We start from the raw sequence: 25487 nt of genomic DNA, 5'->3' as shown, positions 1-25487 counted from the left end.
CTAACTTTCCACATGCGTAAGTTCAAGGATCATTCACAAAAGAAGAAAAGGGTTTCCACCATTATTTTTTTAAGGATTTGGCATCTGGGAATGACCAAAAAACAAAACTATTAGATAATAACATACATATATATAGAATAATAATACAAAATATAGATATATAAGCTCTCGTGATGAAAGAGCTAATTGGTCATTTGGACACAGAGAAAGCAAAGAATAGTCCTTATTTTCCACCTGTTAGAAAACCAAATAAGCCACCGCACCGCTCGTTGAAGAGGCCAAGTTAAACAGTCCCAGCAGGGAAAGTTTGGAATATAAGAATGAAGAAATCTACAAGAAAAGCTATTTGATCATTTTCATACTATTAATTATAACAATTTCATCAATATATAATAAACCATATAACTTGCATATTCATCATCACAACATAACACCTCTCAGCTAATTCATTACCAAAACTAGAGATTTTGTCTGTAAGGTTTTAGTATAAGCCATTTCTCACTCATCGATGGCAAATGTTAGAGGACCAGGAGGAGCCTTATTAGGAGATGAAAGTAGTACTTCTAGGCTGCGAAATGCGGTTTTCGATGAGACTGTTCCTTATTCTGATTGGACAGAAGACTCAGATGGTCATTATCTTCTTGTTGATCTTCCTGGTATTGCCTCAATAACCATGTAATAACTTTTGTTATGTCTTCATTTTCTTGATATGGTTTCATTTGTTTCCGTTAATAGTTACATTTTTTTTTTTGAAGAAAGTTATAATGATAATAATGTATGTGATAATATGTTACAACATGTAGGGATAAACATTGTGCATGATTTACTTATATTTTTACTATATGAATTAACATATTCCATTTTTTTTTTCTTTTTGAACAAAAAAAAGATTTCAACAAAGAGCAGGTAAAGATACAAGTTGTAAACGATGGACAAATAAAGATTTATGGTGAAAGAAAAGTGAATGAGAACAAGTACATTCGTTTCAACCAGACCTTCAAGGCGCCACAAAACTCAGATTTGGATGGCATCACAGCAAATTTTGATGGTGAGATTCTCCACTTAACTGTCCCAAAGGAAAAAGCACTTGTTCCACCCACCAAAAATAATCAAAATTTGCACCAAAAATCTACTAATGAGAGAGAGAAGAAGAAAGATCATGAGGATGAACATCATAAGAACCAAAAAAAAGAGGAGGAACACCAAAAATCCACAAATGAGGGAGAGAAAAAGAAAGAGAAAGAGGCAGAAGGAAGCCATAGAAAGCCCTCTCCTTTGAGTTTTCCAGAAGAGAGTATCTGGAGATGGGAGTGCGAAACCAGTTATCTTAGAAGTGCCATGGAAATGTTGAACAAAAACAAAGCACTTGTTGTGACAGCCATGTTAGCATTTTCATTAGGGATGTTCATAACTCGCAAATTCGAATCTGATGGAGAGTGATTTCTTGCTTTGTTATTTGTGTGTTGTTGATTAATTGTAAACACTGTGATTACTAGTGTCTTGTGTAATAAAATTGGCATGGAAATTTGCCTATATACACCTTAAAGTATTTTAATGCTGATTAAGATCTGTATACTTGTTTCTTCTGCAAATGATATGACTATCTTTTAGCCAATGTCTAAATTCAAATAAGTACTAAAAGTATTGAGGTTAAGGCTTTTGATTGTAGAACAAAGATAACTGGTCTCATAACAGGTGTTTCTCATATGAACAAATATATATAATAAAAAAAATCTTGATTCCTAAAATGTGAACAAAATTATTTTATTAAGCATGATTGAAATTCTGATATTCTGAATTGAATTTCACATAACCCCACAGATTGGTTGGCATGGTTTCTTTTGTTTTTGTTATTGTATATTGGTGAAGCTTGTTTTTATATTAGCCAACATAATATGATTGAAAAATGAACATCATTGACCAGTTTCTGAATCTTTCAATGTTCAAATATCACATGTTTGATCACTGTGATTGACAAACCCAAATCCAATCAAGAAAGAACAAACTGATTTTGTTCTTAGCCCACCATCTAAAATTTTGATTTGTTATTTAAATACCATGATTCAAAAATCCCAAGAGATATCTCTAGTTCAATCAACACATTGCTTGGACCAATTGATCACCATGCCACTAAAAAGAAAATGAGCAAAGTCAGACAGAAATGGCTTAATACCTATGTAAAGCTTGGGAGATGAAAGAATACAATAAACTACTTGCTAAGAAAAGTTTCTTGATGATAGGTATTGGTATTCCTAATATTCTTGGTGTGTAACTAGCTAGTACATTCTTTTCATCCACAAAATATGCCATATAATAAAACAGAGAAGCATCAATTTTTTTTTAAAAAAAAAACTTTATCTAATAGGATCAGATTCCACTAGTAAATCCACCAAATAAAATTTATATTAATTTATATATATATATATATATATAGGAGCAATAAGACCACCTAGACATGACGAGGGAAGGGACATGATGTGTAAACCAAAAGTCATGCACTATGATCCTATAATATTTTACCTAAATCTTTTGTTTAGTGCAAGAGGGATTACCTCTTAAGGTAAGTAACAGGGACTGGTCCCCCATTGTTCTAAAAATAGTGCCTCATCCCTTATGTTCATGAAATTTAACATCATGATCTCACTTTAGAAATTAATCATGTGTAAATAAGAGAAATTGCTCAAATTACTCTTTTCTTGCTTATGCATAAAAAAATAGGTTATACTAAATTGCTCAAAGACACTTGTTTACTCTTTTTTTTTTAATTTTCCACTAACCCTTTTCTTGCCTAAATATACTAGTGAAAGTGCTTTTGGTGGAAAGATATGACCTGTACAATGGGCAAAAATGAGAAGAAATGATACCATATATAGTATTTTGTGTTTGTTTTGATACATCTCTTTCAATAAACAATGAAAGTAGCTTCTTGAACACAATAGTATCTTCAATAAATGTGTTTGTATGTTTAGGTGGGAACTTAGTTTTTCTGAGATTTATGGATGAAATGAGAGAGATGAATAGAGTGATATAAGAAGAAGAATAAGAGAACCCAATAAGAAATAAAGCTGATGCTTTGTCGTTGAACTTTATTCAAAATGTGGGCACTTTTTGACAAAAAGGTTGAGGGCCCAGGCTTATAAGGGTCGTATCATGTACCTTATATTGCAGAGGCATCTCACTCAGTTATGATGTATGTATGTGTTGTATTGAGGACTGTTTTTTGCATATTGTTATTTCTTCTGTGTCCCAAATTTTACCTAATCTTCATTTTTAGCTTTCATAATTTAATTATATAAGGAAATAAAATCAAAAGATAAAGGTATTAAGAAAAAAAAATCTTATATGCCAAATAACATTATTAGTGTAACACATCATATTAATTAATTAAATTGGTGTTATTCTATTGATGGACAATGGCATTGGCTTGTGTGTCACGCAAAATAAAGCTAAATTAAATCTTAAGATTTAATAGGACCACATGTCACGGACACAAAAGCTTACTAAACCGACGCGTGTACAATATTTTGTGCATTTATAAATTATAATGATATCTTTGCATGAATATTTGTCAGTTAAATATAATCTAACTATATATTAACTAATATACCGTATGAGAATAAAAAATGTATAATAAAGAAGAATCATGAGGTGGATAACGAACCCATAAAGGCGGGAAACCAAAAAAATAAAAAAGCAAAGCGGAGATTAAAACTTGGCAAGAGAGAATGGAATCTAATCTCTCCTCCACTACACTATACCTCCAGCCATCACCACTCTCTCTCTCTCCCACAATTTCATTCTCTCCCTCTCCACAAAATATATAAAAATAAAAACTAAAATTTAATTACATTTTATTCTTCCTAATTAAAAAAATGATTACATATTTTTGTTGTTGAAAAACGGCAAAATTCCATTCTTTACCACTTTCAAAAAAAAAAAATCGATAGTTTTTGTTTTTATTAAATCCATGAATAAATGTCATTAAACAGATTTAAAAAAATGAAAACAATAAGGAAATTCCATTTTTCCGTACTGGAGAAATTCCAGAAACACAGAAATTATTCTATTTTTATAAATATTTATTAAAATGAAATAAAAATAGAAGCAAAATCAGCTGAACACAAAATCTTATTGTCTCCGTGATAAACGGGAAGAAAGGTCCAAACAAACCCTAGAGCTGGTTACGTTTTTTCAACGCAAAACTTCACTGTTACTGTTACTGTAATTGTGAGTGAGTGAGTGAGTAGTAGTACTATAGTTGAAGAAAAAGAAGCAAGGAAGAGATGAGATGAGACCATGAACAATACGACGTCGTCTCAGCTTCAGCCTCAATCTCAGCCACCGCCGTCTCAGTCTCAGCCTCAGCCTCAGCCTCAAACTCAACCGCCGAGAGCTGTCAGAAAGCTTATCGTCGAAGTAATTGAGGCTCGAGACCTTCTTCCCAAAGATGGGCAAGGGTCCGCAAGCGCTTACGTGGTGGCTGACTTCGATGGCCAGAAGAGGCGGACCTCCACCAAGTTCAGAGACCTCAACCCGGTTTGGAACGAGGCCCTTGATTTCCTCGTCTCAGACCCACAAAACATGGAGTATGAGGAACTGGAGATCGAGGTCTACAATGACAAGAAGTACTGCAACGCCACTGGAACAGCTCGGAAGAACCATTTCTTAGGTCGTATCAAGCTTTACGGTACCCAGTTCGCGAAGCGTGGGGACGAAGGACTGGTTTACTTTCCTCTGGAGAAGAAGAGTGTGTTTAGTTGGATTAGGGGAGAGATTGGGCTAAGGATTTATTACTTTGATGAGATGGTTGAGGACGCGCCTCCGCCCGAGTCTCAACCTCCACCGGAGGATATCCCGCCAGAGAAGCCTAATGCTCCGACGATGATGGTAGTCGAGGAACCACGAATGTATGAGGCCCCTGTCCACATGGATGGACCACCTCATCCTTATCCTCCTCATTCTTATCACCACCATCATCATCATGGAGGGCCCGAAGTTATGCATCCGCCGCCAGTTGTGGTGATTGAGGAATCAGCGCCACCTGCGGTACATTTACAATCAGAGCCAGGACCAGGTGCGGGGGCGGAGATGGGTGGTCACCCGCCACAGCATCAGGAGTTGCATTATCTGCCGCCGGAATTAATGAAGATGGAAACTCGAAGGCCTGTAGCGGGTGAGAGAGTCAGAATGAGAAGGCCAAACGGAAACGGAGAGTTTTCTCCGAGAGTAATCGCCGGGAAAATGAAAGCGGAAACGACTTCAGAGCGGATTCACCCTTACGATCTCGTCGAGCCGATGCAGTACTTGTTCATCCGGATTGTCAAGGCTCGTGGGTTAGCTCCGAGCGAAGCGCCTTACGTGAAGATCCGCGCGTCGAACCATTTAAGGCAATCTAAACCGGCGATGCATCGACAAGGAGAACCCATCGACTCGCCGGAATGGAAGCAGGTATTCGCCTTGGGCCATGGCAGACCTGAATCAGCAGGCTCAACTTTAGAGATCTCGGTCTGGGACTTCCCGTCAGAGCACTTTCTCGGAGGCGTATGCTTTGACCTTTCTGACGTCCCTGTTCGAGACGCGCCGGACAGTCCCTTGGCTCCACAGTGGTACCGACTCGAAGGCGGAGACGGAGATCATAATTCCGGTAGGGTCTCTGGCGATATACAGCTCTCTGTGTGGATTGGGACCCAAGCCGACGATGCGTTTGCGGAGGCATGGAGTTCGGATGCGCCGTTCGTGGCACACACGCGGTCGAAGGTTTACCAATCGCCGAAGCTCTGGTACTTAAGGGTAACAATTATGGAAGCTCAGGACCTTCACATTGCTCCGAATCTACCTCCATTGACGGCACCGGATATCCGAGTCAAAGCCCAGTTGGGATTTCAGTCAGTGAAGACCAGGCGAGGGTCCATGAACAATCACAGTGCGTCGTTCCATTGGAACGAGGACCTCATGTTCGTTGCCGGCGAGCCATTAGAGGACTCGCTGATCTTGATCGTGGAGGACCGTACAAGCAAAGAAGTCGGTGTTCTTGGCCACATCCTTGTTCCCGTGAGCTCGATAGAGCAACGTATCGATGATCGCCACGTGGCATCAAAATGGTTCGGATTGGAGCTAGGAGGAGGAGCCGGAGGCGGTGGGGGTCCAGGTGGGCCCTACTACGGGAGAATCCACTTGCGTCTTTGCTTGGAGGGTGGGTATCACGTGCTGGACGAAGCGGCGCACGTGTGCAGTGATTTCCGACCCACGGCTAAGCAGCTTTGGAAGCCGGCTATTGGGATTTTAGAGCTTGGGATCCTGGGGGCACGAGGGCTTCTTCCGATGAAGACCAAGAGTGGAGGAAAAGGGTCCACCGATGCTTACTGTGTTGCCAAATATGGAAAAAAGTGGGTCCGGACTAGAACCATCGCCGACAATTTTGATCCACGCTGGAACGAGCAGTACACGTGGCAGGTCTACGATCCATGTACGGTGCTAACCATAGGCGTCTTCGATAACCGTAGAATGTTTGCTGACCTGTCTCATGAGAAACCGGACTACCGCATAGGGAAGGTACGCATCCGAGTATCTACATTGGAAAGTAACAAAGTCTACACCAATTCCTACCCGTTACTAGTTTTAATGAGCACCGGATTAAAGAAAATGGGGGAAATCGAGGTGGCTATACGATTCGCCTGCCCGTCTTTGCTGCCCGACACGTGTGCGGCGTACGGGCAGCCATTGCTCCCAAGATTACACTATCTCCGCCCACTTGGGGTGGCTCAACAAGAGGCTTTACGCGGGGCAGCGACGCGAATGGTTGCCACGTGGCTCGCGCGATCCGAGCCGCCCTTGGGGTCCGAAGTGGTTGGGTACATGTTGGATGCGGATTCGCACACGTGGAGCATGAGAAAAAGCAAAGCTAATTGGTTTCGGATCGTGGCGGTACTGGCTTGGTTAGTCGGGTTGGCCAAATGGTTGGACGATATTCGTAGATGGAGGAACCCGGTTACCACGGTATTGGTTCATGTATTGTATTTGGTTCTTGTTTGGTACCCGGATTTGATTGTCCCTACCGGGTTTCTGTACGTGTTCTTGATTGGTGTATGGTACTATCGGTTCAGACCCAAAATACCAGCTGGAATGGATACCCGCCTCTCACAAGCCGAAGGGGTCGAGCCGGATGAACTCGACGAGGAATTCGATACCATACCGAGTTCAAAACCACCCGATATCATTCGGGTACGGTATGACCGGTTACGGATATTAGCAGCCCGAGTCCAAACAGTTTTGGGTGATTTTGCAACCCAAGGTGAACGGGTTCAGGCTTTAGTGAGTTGGAGGGACCCAAGGGCCACTAAATTGTTTATAGGGGTGTGTCTAGCTGTTACCATCATACTCTATGCGGTGCCACCCAAAATGGTGGCCGTGGCATTAGGATTCTACTACTTACGCCACCCGATGTTCCGAGATCCAATGCCTCCAGCTAGCTTGAACTTCTTTAGGCGCCTTCCCAGTCTTTCAGACCGATTAATGTAGACCAAAAAATAGTAGATAATTAGACAAATATATATATATATATATATATCTCTATATATATTATGCAAAAAAATTGTTGAGGCAAAAAGAAGTGACAAGATTAAAAAAAGGTGGCTCCTTAATAAGGTTTTTTTTTTTATGGCTGAGGAGTGAAGAAAAAGAAGGTGGGGGAGCGAGAGGGTTAAAGTATAGAAAAGTGGGAAGTTGTCATGATGTTCTTTTTTTTATTTTTTGAAAAATTTTGGTGTTTGAATTGAATATTATTGATCATTGACTAACTATTTGAGAAATTGAAATAAGAGAAAGGAGGAGGCAGAATGCAGTTTAGGTGGGGAGGGGATTGAAAGGGAGAGGAAATTATTGTATTGAATGGTCTTGAGAAAAAAAGGAGATCTGAAAATTGGCAGTGAGAACTTGTTGTAATGATGTTTTGAAAAGTATGAATTCTTTTCATGATATACAAAACTCTCCATAAAAACCATTTATTTTTTTTTTTACTTCTTTTTCTTCACTCACTACGTACCTTATTATGTTAATAAATCTCTCATTCTTTTTTGGATTTTTATGATGTGAATAAGTTTTGGCTTTGCCAGCAAATTACCACTTGCCTAGAGAAATGTATCCAGGTTTTAAGTTTGTCATGTTACTTTCTCTTCTTTGTCAAACTTGTGAAGAAGCTTATCAGATGGTGGGGTAGACTTCAACAGTTAAACCCCATAATTTTTTCTTTTCCTTTCTCCAGAAAAAGTTTTGAATTATATATATATATTTATATTGGCTTGCAATAGTTTTATTTCGGTGATTATATATATTCTGGGACTATTGGGTCAGGAGCCATAGCCAAAACTTCTTATATTCACATTTGAAAGGGTGTCAATATTCTGATTGACAATTTAAAAACTGAACAAACTAAAATTTAACTTGAAAAAAAAAACAATTGAGTCAGACTTTGGTTTGAAAAAGAAAAAAAAAAAAAGAAGTTTCATGGATTAAACTGACCAACTCCTCCATATAGCAAACATTTACTAATCTCAATAACTTTAGTTAGATTCGAGATTTATAATTTAATTGAAGTTTTCTTTTTTGAGTTATGAAATAATAAATTATATAATATAAACATACTAATTAAATTCTGTCGGTCTATTGGTTATTTTTGTACTTCTATATTTGCATACAAAGAAGACTTAAGTAAATTATTTTGTCCAAATTCCCCTAAAAAAAGTTATTTTGTCCAAATTAAAATATGTGGTTTATAATTAATTTCTTTTTTAAATTGGAAAGTAATTGAAAGGTAGATATGAAGTACGTAGTTGGGTTTGTACAAAATAAGATGTGGATAAACATGTTTTTCGGTTGGTATTGTATGATATCCAATAGTGATAATAGTCAATTAGTGATGATAAAAAGGGTTCTCTACTCTTCCTCGTGGAATCATTCCATTCCACCTTCATTCCCACTACAACATTCCAGGTATTCTTTCTCTTTTGTTCTTTCTTTCATTTTTATTTTCATGAACTTTTTCACTTGCAGATATTATGTTTTTTTTTATTTTATTTTATTGTCACGTCGTTTACGAATTATATAATCATGACATGTAATTAATTAATAATTTATACCAAAAATAAAATGTTATCTGCAAAGTTGATAAATAAACGACTTTCTGAAAAAATAAACCATTAACCTCACTTTTAATTTTTTACTCTTTCTCGCTTCAATCCATAATTTTAAATTTTAGATTTATTAGTATTACTACTCTAAAATTGTTGATGTTGTATAATTAACCCTTGTGATCATTGTTAGGCAATAAATTATTGACAATAATTACTTTGACGAAAAATGATTAAAAAAAATTGGCACTTAGTGAATGAGAAATTAACCCCTATGAAAACGTAAGTTAAAAGTAATATGTAATAATAGTTAAAAATGAAGATGAAACGTAATTAAATAACCTATTAAACTAAGTAACAAACATAGTATTACTATTCAAAAGTCATGACAAACATATATGTACAACAATCTTAGACAAAACTAGTATTTGTATTTTTATTGTTTGTACATGTTCATGTAGCTCTTTCTTCAAAAGTTACTTGACCTTTTTTTTTTCTTTTTATAGAGAAAATCTCAATAATCATAACTCAACAACTGTTACTAAGCTTCAAAAATGGGAGACTCTGCTGAGAAAGTACATGAAGAGAAGGTTGAAGTTGAGACGAAACATAAAGAAAAAGAAGAGAAACATGAGAAAGTAGAAGAGAAGAAAGACAAACATGTGGAAGGAGAGGAGAAGAAGAAGAAAGACAAACATGAGGAAGGAGAAGAGAAGAAGAAAGATAAACACGAGGAAGGAGAAGAGAAGAAGAAGAAAGTCAAGAAGGAGAAGAAGAAAAAGAATCCTGAAGACAACAAGGATGGCGCCAAACTCAAACAAAAGCTCGAAAAGATCGAAACCAAGATTCAGGCCTTGGTGGCCAAGAAGGCGGAGATTTTGAAATTGATCAAAGAAGCTGACCAAGTAGCCTCACCAAGAAGTTAAGTTCAGGAGACATGGATTGACTTTTGACCTCTCTTGAGAAAATATTCAATTGATTTTACAATAAACGACCAAAGGGTCCAAGACCCTTGTGTGTAAATTGTGTTTCTGTGACTATGTTAAACAAGGTCATGTATAGTAATAGTATTTACATCTCTTGTAGATTCCAGATTCATTGTATCATTAAGGGAACTGTTTATTACTTACCATATTAATGATGATTTTATGTTGTTATTATGACTTAATCAAAACTCTACAAAAATTGTTTTAGTATAGACTCGACAGATGGGTTCTTTGAAGAGGAATATACTTGGAACCTGATGTATGCTGTTTTTAGGGTAATACATATATAAACTATCGACAGAAGTGGTTGTATTATATGTCTCCATCACTAAAACTAAATCTCAAAAAGGGTGTTGGAAGTTTCATTTTTCTACTATACCCCTTGTTATATTAGTCAGGTACACAAGGAAACTTCCTCTTTGGTTTTTTCTTACCATTGTCTTATAAATCTTTTTTTTACTAAATACAATCAAGACTGACAAAAATAACAGATTAGTTGATTCCGTCTTCAGTGATTTTAAACAAAATGAGCAACTGCCCAGGTTTATACTTCGATATTGGCAAGAAAGCTAGAGGTAATACCGCTTGATCCTCTTCATTTAGTCCTAATTCTCTTGCCTAACTTCTTGGATTTAACTAAACATGCTTCTTCTCCTTTTGTTAATTTCTGGCTTAAGACATGTTTTGCTTTTGATTAGATGTTCTCTACAAGGATTATGCTCGGCAACCAAAAATTAATGAAATAAACTACCAAGGCTGTGATTGGAGCTTTGATCTCTCTTGTAAAAGTAATCTTCCCCTTAAGTTTGTGCGTGATGTAGCTCAGGTTTACTTTTCAATTTCCTCTTTTATTACCATGAACATGAATGTGTAATGTCTCGATAGTTTGAGCACATTTGACAATGTTGTAAATTATCATCATCATTCAATCACATAATGCTATTTACCACTACATCTATACTTGTTTTTGCTCATGTGTTCGGATGTTTAGTGTGACATTTTGGCTTCTGTGACTGTTACAGTTCAAGATATTATCCCTGGAGTAAGTTCCCTTGTTGGACTTGTAATACCCCATTCTGGCAAGGTACTAAAAATGTTATCTTTCGTTGGATACAAATCATGCAAATGGCAGTTACTTAGCTTCAGTCAAGAGCATAAAGTGGTTTTTTGAACAGGTGGAACTGCAATACATGAAAGATTACTTTGGGGCAACTGGAGGCATTGGACTGAAAACAGAGCCTGTTGGTGTATTTAGCCCAATACTGAACTTCTCAGGTGTAGTGGGCACTAGTCTTTTCTCCTTCGGGACTGGCTTTTCTTTTGACTTGGGAACAAGAGAATTTGACAAATTCGACACTGGTTTGAGCTTCGCCAATGACTTGCTTGCTAGTTCCTTAACCTTGTGAGCAATCCTGATAAAACTTAGACAAACAAAACTATTGAAATACTTAACATTTGTGCTATTTATAGCTGTTCACATATTAGTTGGATTGAATTGGTTGTAGTGCTTGAAAATTGCGCTTCAGCATATTACAGATTCGATTCGATTCAATCCAATCCAATCTTTTTAAACTAAACTCGTTTCTTTTTATTTCCCTGAATTATGCAGGGACAAGCTTGACACTTTGAAAGCTTCTTGCTACTACAAAGTGAACCCGCTGACGAAGACTGCCATTGCAGCAGAGCTGAAGCATAGTTTTTCAACGAGTGACACATCTCTTTCTGTTGGAGCTCAGCATGCTTTCATGCCCTTGACAGTGCTGAAAGGAAAAGTAGATACACATGGGAAGGTTGCTGCTATGATTCAGCAAGGATTGTGGGACAAGTTGTTTCTTTCCATAGGTGGAAAACTGGATTTTATGGATCAAAGAAGGATTCCTAATATTGGACTTTCTATGGCTATTAAAGTCTGAAACAAGGTTAATACAGAAAGTTGTCCTTCATTTAGATGATGAAAATTTAATCATGAATAATCTTCCTTAATTCATTGCTGGTACAGTTCTGTGTTGAAGCCTATGTTAAGGTTATAAGTGAGAAGTTTTGCAGTATTTGATAAAGGTTAAAAAAAACGTGGGAAAAAACAGTGTACCCCATTCTCAACTATAGTTATTATTTTACAAATAGAGAAAGGTAATAATAATTTCTCAGTCCCTAGGGTCTTTCTAGGGCAAACTGGTAGGTTAAACTGATTTACTTCAACAGCATTTTGCTTGTGTACTAGACCATAATATGTTAATGTTTTACATATAAATTTCTCTGTGTAATGGTAATGGATAGACACAATCAAGGGTAGTGCAAAATTTCTTTAAGCCCTTGGTTACTCGAGAAAAAATAAACCATGGGAGATTTGAGTTGAAAATATATAGTGAGTAGTGAACATTGACCAACTTCGCTAGGTTGGCATGGTGCAATGAATATTTTTCCATAATGGAAGTGTACCTACATAAAATAACTTAAAGAAGTCTAAATCTGCTTATGGGAACTCTCACCAATGTGAATTAAAAATTCAACGATATTGAACCTTAAATCGTGCGAGCGCAAAAACCATAGGTCAAAGTAAATGAGTTCAATGAGTTACAATTCATTCGCTACCCAATGCTAAAGAATTGAACAAGATATACACTAGTATCTTCAATATCATTCTCTTAACCACCAAATGACCAACAAAAGAAAGATTTTATTATATGAACATTTTGGAAGTGATTTTTCAAAGTTCATATATCCACATGACAACTAACCATTTTCCTTCTTTCTTCTTTGGTATATGATCACAACTTTAATATTTATTGCTATATTAAAATCCATCATGGAAATATGAACAAATTTCAGTAACATGAAATACAAACACTAGACACGTCATAGAAAACTAATGAGGGGTGGAGGAGTGGGAAGATGCACCCTTGCATATAAGACATCAACAATTCAACATGCATGGAAAGAAGCTTTAGATGTACCAAACTACTGTTGCTGAGCGTGAGAACCCTGTAGAAGTCCATCACGAATTTGGGTAGCAATATCACGGACAGCACCTGGGCCATGAGGAATAAACACAGCAGATGATTTCGAGGCAGCACCAATTTCCTTCATGGTGTCAAAATACTGAGTGACAAGGACCATGTCCATGACGTCCTTTGCAGTGGTCCCGGGAACATTAACAGAGAAGCCCAGCACACTGTCCCTCAATCCATCAACAATTGCTTGACGCTGGCGAGCAATACCCAGCCCAGAAAGATACTTAGACTCAGCCTCACCCTCGGCCCGCTTAATTTGCAAAATTTTCTCAGCCTCTGCCTTCTCATTAGCAGCCACCCTCATTCTTGCAGCTGAAGAATTACATATAAGTATTGAAAAAGCATGTCATTTCACTCATGATGTTCAATTAGATGGTGTGATATTTAGCATCTGATAAACAGAGCATGAACAAAGATTTGCATATATTATAAACCATATCATCAGTTTACAAACTGTACCAGCATTTATTTCATTCATTGCTCGCTTCACATGCTCATCTGGCTCTATGTCCACAATAAGTGTTTGTACAATCTCATAACCATAAGCAGACATAGCCTAGAAAAAAAGAGAAGCATGAGTACAATAAAAGGGCACTCCTAGAATCCAAAGTTTGACTAAATGATTTTAACATCTCCGGAAAATTACCTTCTCAAGTTCTTCCTCCACAGCTTTGGCAATTTCATTTTTCTGCTCAAAAGTATCATCCAAGTTGAGCTTTGGAACACTAGCTCTAATCACTAGTGTAAAGGAACACAAATCCCAGTTAGTCAATAATACTTGTAACAGTAATTAGTCAGGGAAATCTAAATATAAAGATATACTTGTATATTTTCAATGCTTATCACTAACTATAAAGTGGTATACTTGGTTTATACCATCAAAAACGTAAGCCTGGATTTGGGAACGTGTGTTGCTAAGTTTGTAGAATGCATCGCTAGCCTTGTCTGCAAGTGCACGATATTGGATTGATGCAACAACATTGACAAAGACGTTGTCCTAAAGAGCACATGAGAATAATCAGTTAAGATGTAACTGCATAAATAACAGAAGTGAAATAACTAAAAAATTGACCCAGGAAAATATTTTCCTTTCTCGCACCTCAGAAAGGCCTTCACCACAAAAAAGATATAATTTAGTTTGGATGAGACTTTTTAAGAAGGCACATGTCATGAAACAAGAAGAAAAACAATTATGAGAGCATCATGAGTAAGACACCACACAACAGAATGGTGATAATTAGACACAAGTTTTCTTGTTAGAAACTGTTTAGGACAGCCAATTGAAAATCCATAAAAAATTTGTTTGATAGCTACTAAAGACATGCACTCATCCCTGATGAAAATAAATAAACTATTCCCAGTTACAAGAAACAAACCTTAGTTTTAGTCTCACATCGCACATCCAATTGCTGCAAACGAAGAGTGAGATGCCCAGCTAGCTGGCTTCCAAGAAACCATGGCAGGCAATGACATCCTGGCTCAAGTACATCATCAAACTTGCCAAATCTCTCCTTTATAGCTACTGTGGACTGGTCAACTTGTACACAACAGAACAAATTACCCATCTTCTCTTCTCCCTAGAACTGGAATAGCAATTACAGTCAATACTTTGTAAGTAACTTATAGTGAAATTGGGAGAAGAAAAGAGAGACCGCTCACTGCTTTTTCATTCTGAGCACACCAAGATTACAACCCTAGGAGCTAGATTTATACTAGAAACATAACAATGATAAAGGAAACAAATCATATCTCCATAGAGGGAGATAAAAGCAAATAATAAATTTAAAACAGGTATAAATTTAAGAGATTTACAAATATTTCAAAATCAGGTAACTACTCACCAAAGTTTCAAATGTTACTTTTTTTTGTTGTTGCAAAGTTTGAAATATTACTAAACCTGGTCCATGAAATCTTTATGCCAACATACATAACATTTGACTGAGAGTGTCCAAGAGATAAAGAAAGAAACTCTAGAGTAAGCAGAACAGAAAAGGAGAGAGAATCAAACACGGTGTCAAGAAAACTAATAACGAAAACAGAACCGAGTCATAAACAATACCCAATAACGTTTTGCAATAGAAGAGCATAGATTACTGAACAAAACAGACTGTAACAGGTTATCACAAAGAATACCACAAAAGTTTTTTCTCCTTATACACACAAGGTTGAGAGAGAGGAAGACTTACAGCCAACAGTGAAACGTAACAAAAGGGGAAGAAGCACACAAAGTGGGCAGAGATGGAATGAGCACGACCTAAACAAGTCGATACTTATATCAAACTCCAATTTTGAGACTCGAAACCTTTCAATTGGTGGCAGAAATGGGAAAAGTATTTTTTTCTTATTAAACGGAACAGAATCATTAATATATAATCAAGAAAATTATCAAAGTCTTTGGCTTTATCAATAATACAAAGTCAACAACCCAAAGTCTCACACATCATCAAAAATTGCTATCCATTATGAGCTGTACGCTAGCACTCACTGTCCACAATAACATTGTAGGAAACTTCATTCTATGAAATCCCACATAGAACCCAAAAATAAAAATAATTAAAAATTTATAAAAAATATTCTTTGAAAATATACAAACTAAGCATGAAATTTTATGTAATTCAACTGATAAGATCAGCCTCAAAAATACCGGCACCATACCATAGTGTCCAAATACAGCCTAAGACAGCTTACGAAATCATATAAAACCCAACAACAACAATACATGCCATACCATATTGTAATAAAGAAAAGAAAAAACATACTAAGTCTTAGCCGTTCAAAGGGTTCCTTTCGTTTTCTTGTTTCTTTGGTAAAATCAATAATCTTGCCAAATATTTATAACAAAAACAAAGTAAGAAAAACCCATCAAACAACATAATTCACTAACCCAAATAAGTAATTCAAAGAACCCAATTGAATAATTCGATAGCCCAGAAAGAAGATTCAGAGAAGAACCGAGCTGACATACCAAAGCGCGTAAATTTGAAAATTTAGCAAAAGAAAAGAAAGTCAAGAGAAAAACCGAAAATGAAAGGAAACCCAACCCATGAGAAATCGATGTTGTAATTACCCTTTGGTTGAAGAAGATGCACGGAAATTGTACGTGAATGGCACCAAGAAGTAGTGTGATATAGAAGGGAACTATGTGCTTAGTTTTGGTAAATAAATGGTTGCAGAAATAGGAAAAGCGTTGAAAATGTAAACGGGTAGATGTCTATTCTATTCTATTTACTATGAAGAGAATACAAATCGCACCCAAAACCAACAGTATCATAAATTCGAAATTATCTTCAATTGACCAAAAAAATAAATAATAATAATAATAAATGGACTAATTATAATTATAATCTTAAGAAAATTTTCAATAAGGAACGTTTTGGTCCGGTTATTATTATTTTATTTAATATGACACTGTACATTATAATTATAGTATGCATCCAAACAATTTTAAAAAAATTCTGAATAATTTACCGTGTTGAAAAAGAATTTAAAATAATATGTTTCACTCGCGTATAAACACATACACATGCAAAATAATATATTTTTTCTTCATGTTTTCGATATATGAATAGATTATATAATAGTGTACAATATAGTTATTTAGAATCCTCATAAATTTTTGGAAAATTCTAAATTATTTATAGTGTTGAAAAAAGGAAATAGGTTGTTTTGAAGCTTATTTTATACGCGCGTGAAATAAATTATTTTGAAGTTTGTTTTCGATATCGTAAATTATTGAGAATTTTTAAAAACTGATGGTGTTATCCCCATTTCCTGCATGAGCCCGGGACATTCGTCCGGGCCCATGGTCAAGGGTTGTTAAGCATGCGGGCCCGGCCCAAGGCCTCTTGGTACAAGAGTGTCCAAGAGGACGGGTACGGGCCCAGGGTTCATTTCTGGGCCCATTAGGGAGGTCCGGCATGGCCATCCGGGACAGTCATCCGGGAGACGTGTAGACCGTTCGAACCCCCCACGACATATGCGTCCTGGTCCCGGACCCTGGTACGGTCCGGGCCTGTGGTAAATGAAGAGGGACAAAGGTAAATGAACCCGGATCACATCGTCCCCGGGTGGAGGGGCCAAGCATCCAGGACCCTGAAGCCGCCCCACTCTGCGTGGGCGTTGTCCCCACTTTTCACCTGCAGAAAAGGCCACCTCGGGATTGCACGCCATTGTTTCAGGTCTGCGCTGCCAAGTACTCTGACTGGTCTTGTCTCCTGAATCTGCCTCGTAACTCAAAGTGTCCAGACCAAAAGCACCGTTTTATCGGGCGAGATATAGCTCTTGAGTCAACTTATTGGGCCTTAGCTGGTCTGGAATTCATGTATGTTGTACCTTTTATATTGGGATTCCACTAGAAAGGCCAAGAATATCCATATCTCTGATGGGCCCGGGTCATACCCGGCCCAGGCCCAGTGTTCCCATAAGCCTATAAATACAGGCTATAGAACACTGGAGAAATGATTTCTCTAATCATCTAAGATACAGTTACTCTGTAAAAATATAGAGAAAGACTCCATTGTAAAAGGCTTTCCAAGCTCTAATACTACAGACTCGTGGACTAAGGCTCATTAACGCCCCAACCACGTAAAAATCCCGTGTTAATCTTCTACTTTTATTACTATTACCCTTAAAAAATATTTATTAATATAGTTACCGAAAACCTTGGTTAACAGTTTGGTGCTTTCATTGAGAGCTGAAGGAAGCTAGTGCTAACGTCAGGCCTTTACTACAATGGTGAACACACGACACACAACCTTCGACCCTAGCAATCCAGAGCAGGGCAACAGAGACCCGCTGCCGTCACAACATCTCCCTCAGGATCTGCCTGAGAACGCGCCTCCTCAAACATCTCACCATGACGAGTCACAAGACTACGAGGGTGGGACAGAATACGAAGAGGAAAACGAGGAGGAATATTATGAAGAGGAAAATGAGGGGGAGTACCACAACGAAGCTGCAGATCCCGAGATCCCCGATGGAGAGCCCAACCAGCAAGACTTGGAGGTGACTAGACTAAGGCAGCAAGTCCTGGACCAGGAAGCCAGGATCGCTAAGCAAGCGGAGGCGCATCAATGGATGCAAGAGCCTCTCCAAGCCCTGTAGGCATTCATAGCTGCGCAGGGTCCAGCAGCCAATCCCGCAACTGGCCCACTTCCAGAAGCGCAGCACCCTGCTCCGCAAGAGCGAGCCGGGGTCCCTAAAGGAGCCAGCCCGGCCCCTCCCCCGGAGCCGTTTCCTGAGCTAGCTCCAGGAAACCCGGACAGGGAGAGAAAGAAGGCCAGTGGAAAGACTCGAGAAAAGACCACCCCCGTCGCAAAGGCTGGGACTCGTTCCCGGCCGCTCCCTAGGAAAGAGAAGGTGCGCCCTGTCCCAGGACGAGGCCACCTGATAGATCTGCAGGGGACATGACCGCGGAACGCACAACCCCGGCATGCCCTAGGGCGAGACGGGCGGGAAAGATCTTCGCACCCAAGTGCCTCGGTTAACAAGAACCATCGGGAACAGCCTCGCCGCAAGGAACGTCATGCCCTCAGTTCAGGGGACGATACTTCCCGGATAGACTTACGCGACGGACTGAACGCTCGGAAAGAGCGGGCCCGCAAGGAAAAGATCCTCCCCCGAGGTGGCGACCTCAGGAACGAGAAAGTCCCCCTAGAAGATGGCACGGCCAGGCAGCTCATGGAACAGATGGCCGCGTTGAAAAGGTCACGGATCGCCTGGTCCGCAAGCAAGAAGGCGCGGACACCGACTCCGATGAGGAGGATAAAGAGCCCTGCGCAAGGCACATCCTAGACGCCATACTCCCCAAGGGGTTCAAGATGCCAAGCCTCACCGCCTATACTGGAAACACCGACCCCAGGGACCATCTGTCCTGATACAACCGGCTCATGACAGTGGCCCATGTCAGTGACGACGGCAAGTGCCTCTGCTTCTCGATCACTTTGGGCGGTCCCGCCGAAGAGTGGTGGAAGAGACTTAAGCCGGGATCCATCCAATCCTGGTCCGGGCTGTAGTTAGTGTTTCGCAAGCAGTTCGTGGCAGCCATGAGGATGGATATGCAGATCAGCGCTCTCGCAAATATCAAGCAACTCCCCGCGGAGACACTGAGGGCCTACATCCAGCGCTTTACTGAAGAAGCCTCCAAGACGAAAGTGGACGACGGACAGCGCCTGGTGGCACTGCAGTCCAGAATCCGGGCCGGGTCCCCCCTCTGGGATGACATGCAGCGTAGCAAGGCCGCTACCCTGGAAGAGTTCATCAGGAGGGCCCAAGGATTCATCAACTGGGAGGAAGCTCAGATCCAGGCTTTCGGGTGGCCTCCGGCCCCACAGCCCGTCCCCCAGTCATTCCCGGGATATGGGGGACAGTTCCCGGCGCAGTCCTACGCGCCCCACATTGCCTCGGGACCGGCCGTCGCGCCTGGGGTCAGCTACACTCCTACGGTATATGGCCCCGCCACTTTAGGGTATGCCTCGGCCCAATCCACCCATTTCTTCGGTTATGGCGTTGCGCTGGCAGGACAAAGCATGGCCCCTATCAGGGCCCAGCAGTCACAGACAGGAGTGACTGAGGTGAGCGTGAACCCCTCCCGGGGGAAGCGATCGGGCAAAGGCCAAAACCAACCCGAGCCGGTCAAGAAGTGAAGGAGGGGCTACGAGCCCCAATATTCAAAATACACCAACCTGGTGGACACCAGGGAGAATATCTACCTGGCCACAGAAAGGGCGGTTCACTACCGAAAGCCTAGCCCCATGTTCAAAGGAGGAAGGAATCCGAGAGACACCAACAAAAGGTGTGCCTATCACAAGGATGTGGGCCACACCACCGATGAATGCCGGCAGCTCAAGGATGAGATTGAAAATCTCATCAAGTTGGGGCACCTCCACCAGTGGGTAAGGATGCCCGTGGGAGTCCCAGGCCTGTCAGCAATCCCCGGACAACCCGCAGTCCCGGGAACGACTCGGGCATACCCCCCCCAGGGAGGGTATGTACAGGGACCCCCGGCGCAGGCCCCTCAGGGGACCCTCGTCGCACAGGTTCCCGGCCCCGGAATGCCTTATCCCTCTGGGCAGCACCCCCTCGAGTTGACGGACATGTGGCCACCATCTCGGGCGGACCTCACCTGGGAGGGCCATCCAGGAACGACCAAAAGCGCTACCTAAGCGAGCTGGACCACGATCAGGAGGTATGCGCCCTTGTCCAGGCCCCAGCTTAGCGCCCTAAGTTGATAAACCTCCCCATCATCTTCACGGAGGACGACGCCCGCAATGTCCACTTTCCGCACCACGACCCGCTGGTCATTGATGCTCAAATCGCCAACAAGTTGGTGTCCCGCGTGTTGGTGGACGACGGGAGCTCCGTCAACCTGTTGTTCAAGCCCGCTTTCACTGCCATTGGCTTAACTGAAGCGGATCTGGCATTGTGCCCGACCCAGATTTACGGCTTCAACGGAGATGCACTTCTCCCCATGGGGAAGATCCAGTTGCCGGTTACGCTGGGGAGCGAATTGCAGCACTTGTTTAAGTTCTGCACCTTTGTAGTGGTGGACTGCCCCACCGCTTACAACGTCATTTTTGGCCGGCCCGCATTGGTCGAGTTCGGAGCCATCACCTCCATCCGTCATCTTTGCATGAAGTTCCCATGCGACAGAGGAGGGGTAGGGACTGTCCGGGGGGACCAAAAGAGCGCCCGGAAGTGCTACCATGTGTCAGCCCGGCCCATATATATGATCCGGGAAGAGCCCGTTGAGGGCTTCGTCGAGCCACTTCCCCTCCCGCCGGCTGAAAGGGTGGTCCAGGAAGAAGATGACCTAGACCCGCGGATAGGGGACGACCGCGTCCTGGAACCAATGGACGAGATAGAAGAGGTGTGCATCAGCGACACCGATCCAACCCGGATCATCCAAGTCGGAAAAAGTTTGCCGGCAGACGTTCAGGCCGCCATCATCGCCCAAGTTAAGGGAAACCAGGATATCCTGGCCTGGTCTCACTCAGACATGATTGGGATCGACCGCAATATCATTTGCCACGCATTAAGTATTGACCCAAACGCGACCCCAGTCCGCCAGAAACGTAGGCCTTTGGGGACGGAGAGGGCCGAGGCCCTTAAGCTGGAGGTTGAGAAGCTGTCTTCCATCAACTTCATACGCGAGGCTGTGTACCCCGTGTGGCTGGCCAATCCCGTCTTGGTGCCGAAACCGAATGGGACGTGGAGAACATGCATCGACTTCACGGATCTCAACAAAGCCTGTCCAAAGGACTGTTTCCCGCTCCCCCGGATCGACCAAATGGTGGATGCTACGTTCGGGTACGAGCTCTTGAGCTTCATGGATGCTTACTCCGACTACAATCAGATCTCCATGCACGTGGCAGATCAGGAGCACTCCAGTTTCCAAACCGACAAGGGAATCTATTGCTACATAGTCATGCCTTTCGGACTGAAGAATGCCGGAGCAACTTACCAAAGGCTCGTCAATCGAATGTTTCAGGCCCAGTTAGGGCGAAACATGGAGGTATACTTCGATGATATGCTGGTCAAGTCCAAGACATCCCAGAACCATTCGGATGACCTGGTGGAGGCTTTCGTAGTCATCCGGAAGTACGAAATGAAGCTGAATCCCAAAAAGTGCACTTTTGGTGTGGCCTCCGGGAAGTTCCTGGGCTTCATAGTGAGTTTCCGGGGAATAGAAGCCAATCCAGATAAGATCAAGGCACTGATTGACATGGCCTCTCCCTGGAAGCACAAGGATGTACAAAGCCTGACGGGGCGAATAGCCGCCTTGAGCCGCTTCGTTTCCAAAGCCACGGACAAGTGCGTCCCGTTCTTCAACATCCTTCGGGGAAGCCAGCGTTTCGAATGGTCACCCGAATGCGAAGAGGCCTTTCGTAAGCTGAAAGAACACTTGGCCCAAGCCCCAATTCTGGCAAAACCGGTAGAAGGGGAGCCCCTGTATCTATACCTGGCCGTGACTGAGCATGCGATCAGCGCCGCGTTGGTACGAGAGGAAGAAAGGGCATAACTCCCGGTATACTATGTAAGCAAGCAATTGCTGGACGCTGAGTCTCGGTACCCATTGATCGAAAAGCTGACTTTTTGCCTACTGATGGCATCCCGAAAGCTTCGACCTTACTTTCAGGCCCACGCCATAAAGGTCCTAACCAACCATCCCCTGCGACAGGTGTTACAGAAGCCCGAGTCATCGGGAAGACTCCTGAAGTGGGCCATGGAGCTGAGCCAGTTTGATATATCCTACGTCCCTAGGGTGTCCATCAAGGGACAGGCCCTGGCCAATTTCATCGTTGAATGTTTCGGGGTGCCTCCGGAAGACAATATTCCCGAAGCCCCCGCAGCGCCCGTTTGGAAAGTCTTCGTGGACGGAGCCTCGAATGAGAACGGGGCCGGGATCATCTTGGTATCACCGCAGGGGCACCAGTTACAAAATGCCCTCCGTTTCCAGTTCAAGGCGTCAAATAACGAAGTGGAGCATGAAGCTGTCCTAGCCGGGCTGCGTTTGGCCAGAGAGGTAGGGGCAGCGAACTTGGAAATCTACAGTGATTCCCAGCTAGTTGTCAGAAAAATCTCGGGGGAATATCAGACTAAAGGAGAAAGAATGGCGGCCTACGTGACTCAAACGAGGGGAATGCTACAGGCATTCACAACACATTCCATTCGCCAGATCCCTTGGGAGCAAAATGTCTTCGCAGATACACTAGCAAAATTGGCCACCGACGCCGAGGCAGAGTTGGCCGGACTGGTCCCCGTCAACCATCTCCCCGTCCCAAGCATCAGGGCCCCCGCGGTCCACACCGTCGATCACTCCACTTCCTAGATGGGACCGCTCATCCGCTACCTGTCTGCCAGGGAAGTTCCAAACGACCGGGTCGCAGCCAAGAAACTCCAGTACCAAGTCCACCGATATGTCATGATGGACGGAAGACTCTGTCGCCGGGGTTTATCCATGCCTTACCTCAGGTGTGTGTCCGGGACTGAGCTGAGCGCCATCATGCATGAAGTGCATGAAGGTTTTTGCGGAGATCACACTGCCGGGCCCAGCCTATCCAAGAAGATCCTGCGCCAAGGATACTTCTGGCCAACCATGAAGAAAGACTGTATTGACTACGTCCGCAAGTGCGAACAATGCCAGAGGTACGCGAAGGTCCCACGGGCCCCCCCGACAGAGATAACCTTGATGACTAGCCCCTGGCCCTTCGTAGTGTGGGGGATCGATCTCGTCGAATCCCTCCCGACCGGGAAAGGAGGGGTGAAGTATGCCATCGTGGTCGTGGACTATTACACGAAGTGGGTTGAGGCAGAGCCCATGAACACAATCACTTCCAAAAAGGCCTTAGATTTCGTCATCAATAACATAGTGTGTCGGTATGGCCTCCCCTACAAAATCGTGTTCGATAGCGGGAAGCAGTTTGACAGCGCCCACTTCACAGACTTTTGCGAAAGGCACGGTATAGTGAAGAGCTTCTCCGCGGTTGCCAGGCCCCAGGCAAATGGGTAGGCTGAAGCCGTGAACAAAATCTTGAAGGGGACGTTGAAGAAGAAACTCCAGGCCTGTAAGAGCAAATGGCCCGAGGAACTGCCCCGCGTACTATGGGCTTACCGGACGACTGAGAGGACGTCAACCGGACACACCCCCTACTCTATGGTCTACGGATGCGAAGCCGTCATCCCGATCGAAACGACCGTCCCGTCCCACCGACGGGACACGTATGACCCCGTCCAGAACCACGCCTTACTCCAAGAGTCACTAGATCTCATCGAAGAGATCCGGGAAGAGTTGCAGGTGCAGCTGAAGATGTACCAAGGCAAGATCGCGCGACACTTCAACTCCAAAGTCAAAAGCCGTAAGTTTGAAACCGACGACTTGGTTTTGCGAAGAGTTTTCCCTGCTACTCAAGATCCGGGGGTGGGGGTTCTGGGCCCAAATTGGGAGGGGCCGTACGAGATCCAGCACGAGGTGTGCTCCGGGACATACCGCTTAAAGCGACTCGATGGCTCGGAAGTCCCGCGAGCCTGGAATGCGGAGAATTTCCGTAAATACTATCACTAGTCAGGAGAGCGTTTCCCAGCTTAATATTTTCATTGTAAACAATGTACGCCTCAGGGCGACCCTTTTTCAAACAATGAAAATGGCGTGCGCAAAACGTCTTAAAGGAATGTTGTGAAACTGTGCTAATCTTTCTCAAGTGACCCCAGACCCGTCTCCGCTCACTTGTGGGGGGTATCCAGGGTATAAGCAAATACCTGGCGGGGCGCAAGCTCAGGCTAGTCCCGGCTCGGACCAACAAGGTTCGGGTGACGCAAACCCCACGGTTCCACCCCGGACGAACGAAGTTCGAGGGTGTAAAGTTAAGAGGACCGAGCCCAAGGCCGGTCCCACCCCGGACGAATAATGTCCAGGGGTATAACTAAAGAGGACCGAGGCCAAGGCTGGTCCACCCCGGACGATCAAAGTTCGGGGGTATAAAGTTAAGAGGACCGAGCCCAAGGCCGGTCCCACCTCGGACGAACAATGTCCGGGGGAATAAATAAAGAGGACCGAGCCTAAGGCCGGTCCACCCCGGACGAACGAAGTCCGGGGGTATAAAGTTAAGAGGACCGAGCCTAAGGCCGGTCCCACCCCGGACGAACAATGTTCGGGGGAATAAATAAAGAGGACCGAGCCCAAGGCCGGTCCACCCCGGACGAACGAAGTCCGGGGGTATAAAGTTAAGAGGACCGAGCCCAAGGCCGGTCCCACCCCGGACAAATAATGTCCGGGGGTATAACTAAAGAGGACCGAGCCCAAGGCCGGTCCACCCCGGACGAACGAAGTCCGGGGGTATAAAGTTAAGAGGACTGAGCCCAAGGCCGGTCCCACCCCGGACGAATAATGTCTGGGGGTATAACTAAAGAGGACCGAGCCCAAGGCGGTCCACCCCGGACGAACGAAGTCCGGGGGTATAAAGTTAAGAGGATCGAGCCCAAGGCCGGTCCCACCCCGGACGAACAATGTCTGGGGGAATAAATAAAGAGGACCGAGCCCAAGGCCGGTCCACCCCGGACGAACGAAGTCCGGGGGTATAAAGTTAAGAGGACCGAGCCCAAGGCCGGTCCCACTCCGGACGAATAATGTCCGGGGGTATAACTAAAAGCTATGACGTGTAACTGATAAAGGGGGGGGGGAGACGAGGTTCCGGGTTAAACGAAGCCCCGATGGCCCTGAACTTGGTGCCAGGATTGAAAACTCGGTGAGTTAGGACGTTGGGTCTAGTCCAGGCTGTTGGAACTGGAACTAAACCCTTGCAGTCAATTAATCGCGGCAACAAAATGAAATTTCTACTCGAAATAACGAAAGGAAGCCTATATAAAAA

The 25487-nt window shown here is 42.9% G+C and overlaps 5 protein-coding genes across 14 annotated transcripts; 4 read left to right on the top strand and 1 right to left on the bottom strand.

Annotated features, from left to right (window-relative positions):
• Positions 1-404: 404 nt before the first annotated feature.
• LOC133828984 (inactive protein RESTRICTED TEV MOVEMENT 2-like) lies at positions 405-1579 on the top strand. Its single transcript, XM_062258986.1, has 2 exons — positions 405-656; positions 890-1579. The coding sequence occupies exons 1-2, from the start codon at positions 509-511 to the stop codon at positions 1438-1440; spliced, it is 699 nt and encodes a 232-aa protein (XP_062114970.1). The 5' UTR covers positions 405-508; the 3' UTR covers positions 1441-1579.
• A 2080-nt stretch (positions 1580-3659) lies between these two features.
• LOC133830470 (protein QUIRKY) lies at positions 3660-8079 on the top strand. Its single transcript, XM_062260446.1, has one exon. The coding sequence runs from the start codon at positions 4297-4299 to the stop codon at positions 7516-7518; it is 3222 nt and encodes a 1073-aa protein (XP_062116430.1). The 5' UTR covers positions 3660-4296; the 3' UTR covers positions 7519-8079.
• Positions 8080-8837: 758 nt separating this feature from the next.
• Positions 8838-10299, top strand: LOC133830474 (uncharacterized). Its single transcript, XM_062260459.1, has 2 exons — positions 8838-8988; positions 9632-10299. Exon 2 carries the CDS (start codon positions 9680-9682, stop codon positions 10049-10051), a length of 372 nt encoding a protein of 123 aa, XP_062116443.1. The 5' UTR covers positions 8838-8988; positions 9632-9679; the 3' UTR covers positions 10052-10299.
• A 176-nt stretch (positions 10300-10475) lies between these two features.
• Positions 10476-12362, top strand: LOC133830473 (mitochondrial outer membrane protein porin of 36 kDa-like). Of its 2 annotated transcripts, XM_062260457.1 has the most exons (5): positions 10476-10686; positions 10810-10899; positions 11134-11195; positions 11287-11513; positions 11721-12362. In XM_062260457.1, exons 1-5 carry the CDS (start codon positions 10638-10640, stop codon positions 12022-12024), a joined length of 732 nt encoding a protein of 243 aa, XP_062116441.1. In that variant the 5' UTR covers positions 10476-10637; the 3' UTR covers positions 12025-12362. The 2 variants fall into 2 exon arrangements, with proteins under 2 accessions (XP_062116441.1, XP_062116442.1); XM_062260458.1 differs by lacking the exon at positions 10810-10899 and having other exon boundaries at positions 10608-10686.
• Positions 12363-12768: 406 nt separating this feature from the next.
• LOC133830471 (hypersensitive-induced reaction 1 protein) lies at positions 12769-16370 on the bottom strand. Of its 9 annotated transcripts, none has more exons than XM_062260448.1 (7): positions 16190-16308; positions 15309-15376; positions 14499-14705; positions 13999-14119; positions 13769-13860; positions 13582-13678; positions 12769-13434 (listed from the first exon to the last, which is right to left on the bottom strand). In XM_062260448.1, exons 3-7 carry the CDS (start codon positions 14685-14687, stop codon positions 13070-13072), a joined length of 864 nt encoding a protein of 287 aa, XP_062116432.1. In that variant the 5' UTR covers positions 14688-14705; positions 15309-15376; positions 16190-16308; the 3' UTR covers positions 12769-13069. The 9 variants fall into 9 exon arrangements, with proteins under 9 accessions (XP_062116432.1, XP_062116433.1, XP_062116434.1 ...); XM_062260449.1 differs by lacking the exon at positions 16190-16308 and adding an exon at positions 16007-16075; XM_062260450.1 differs by lacking the exon at positions 16190-16308 and adding an exon at positions 15882-15921.
• Positions 16371-25487: the final 9117 nt, after the last annotated feature.

The sequence above is a fragment of the Humulus lupulus genome, chromosome 4 (assembly GCF_963169125.1).
Source record: "Humulus lupulus chromosome 4, drHumLupu1.1, whole genome shotgun sequence".
NCBI classification, from domain to species: domain Eukaryota; kingdom Viridiplantae; phylum Streptophyta; class Magnoliopsida; order Rosales; family Cannabaceae; genus Humulus; species Humulus lupulus.
This window is presented reverse-complemented; position numbering and strand designations above follow the sequence as displayed.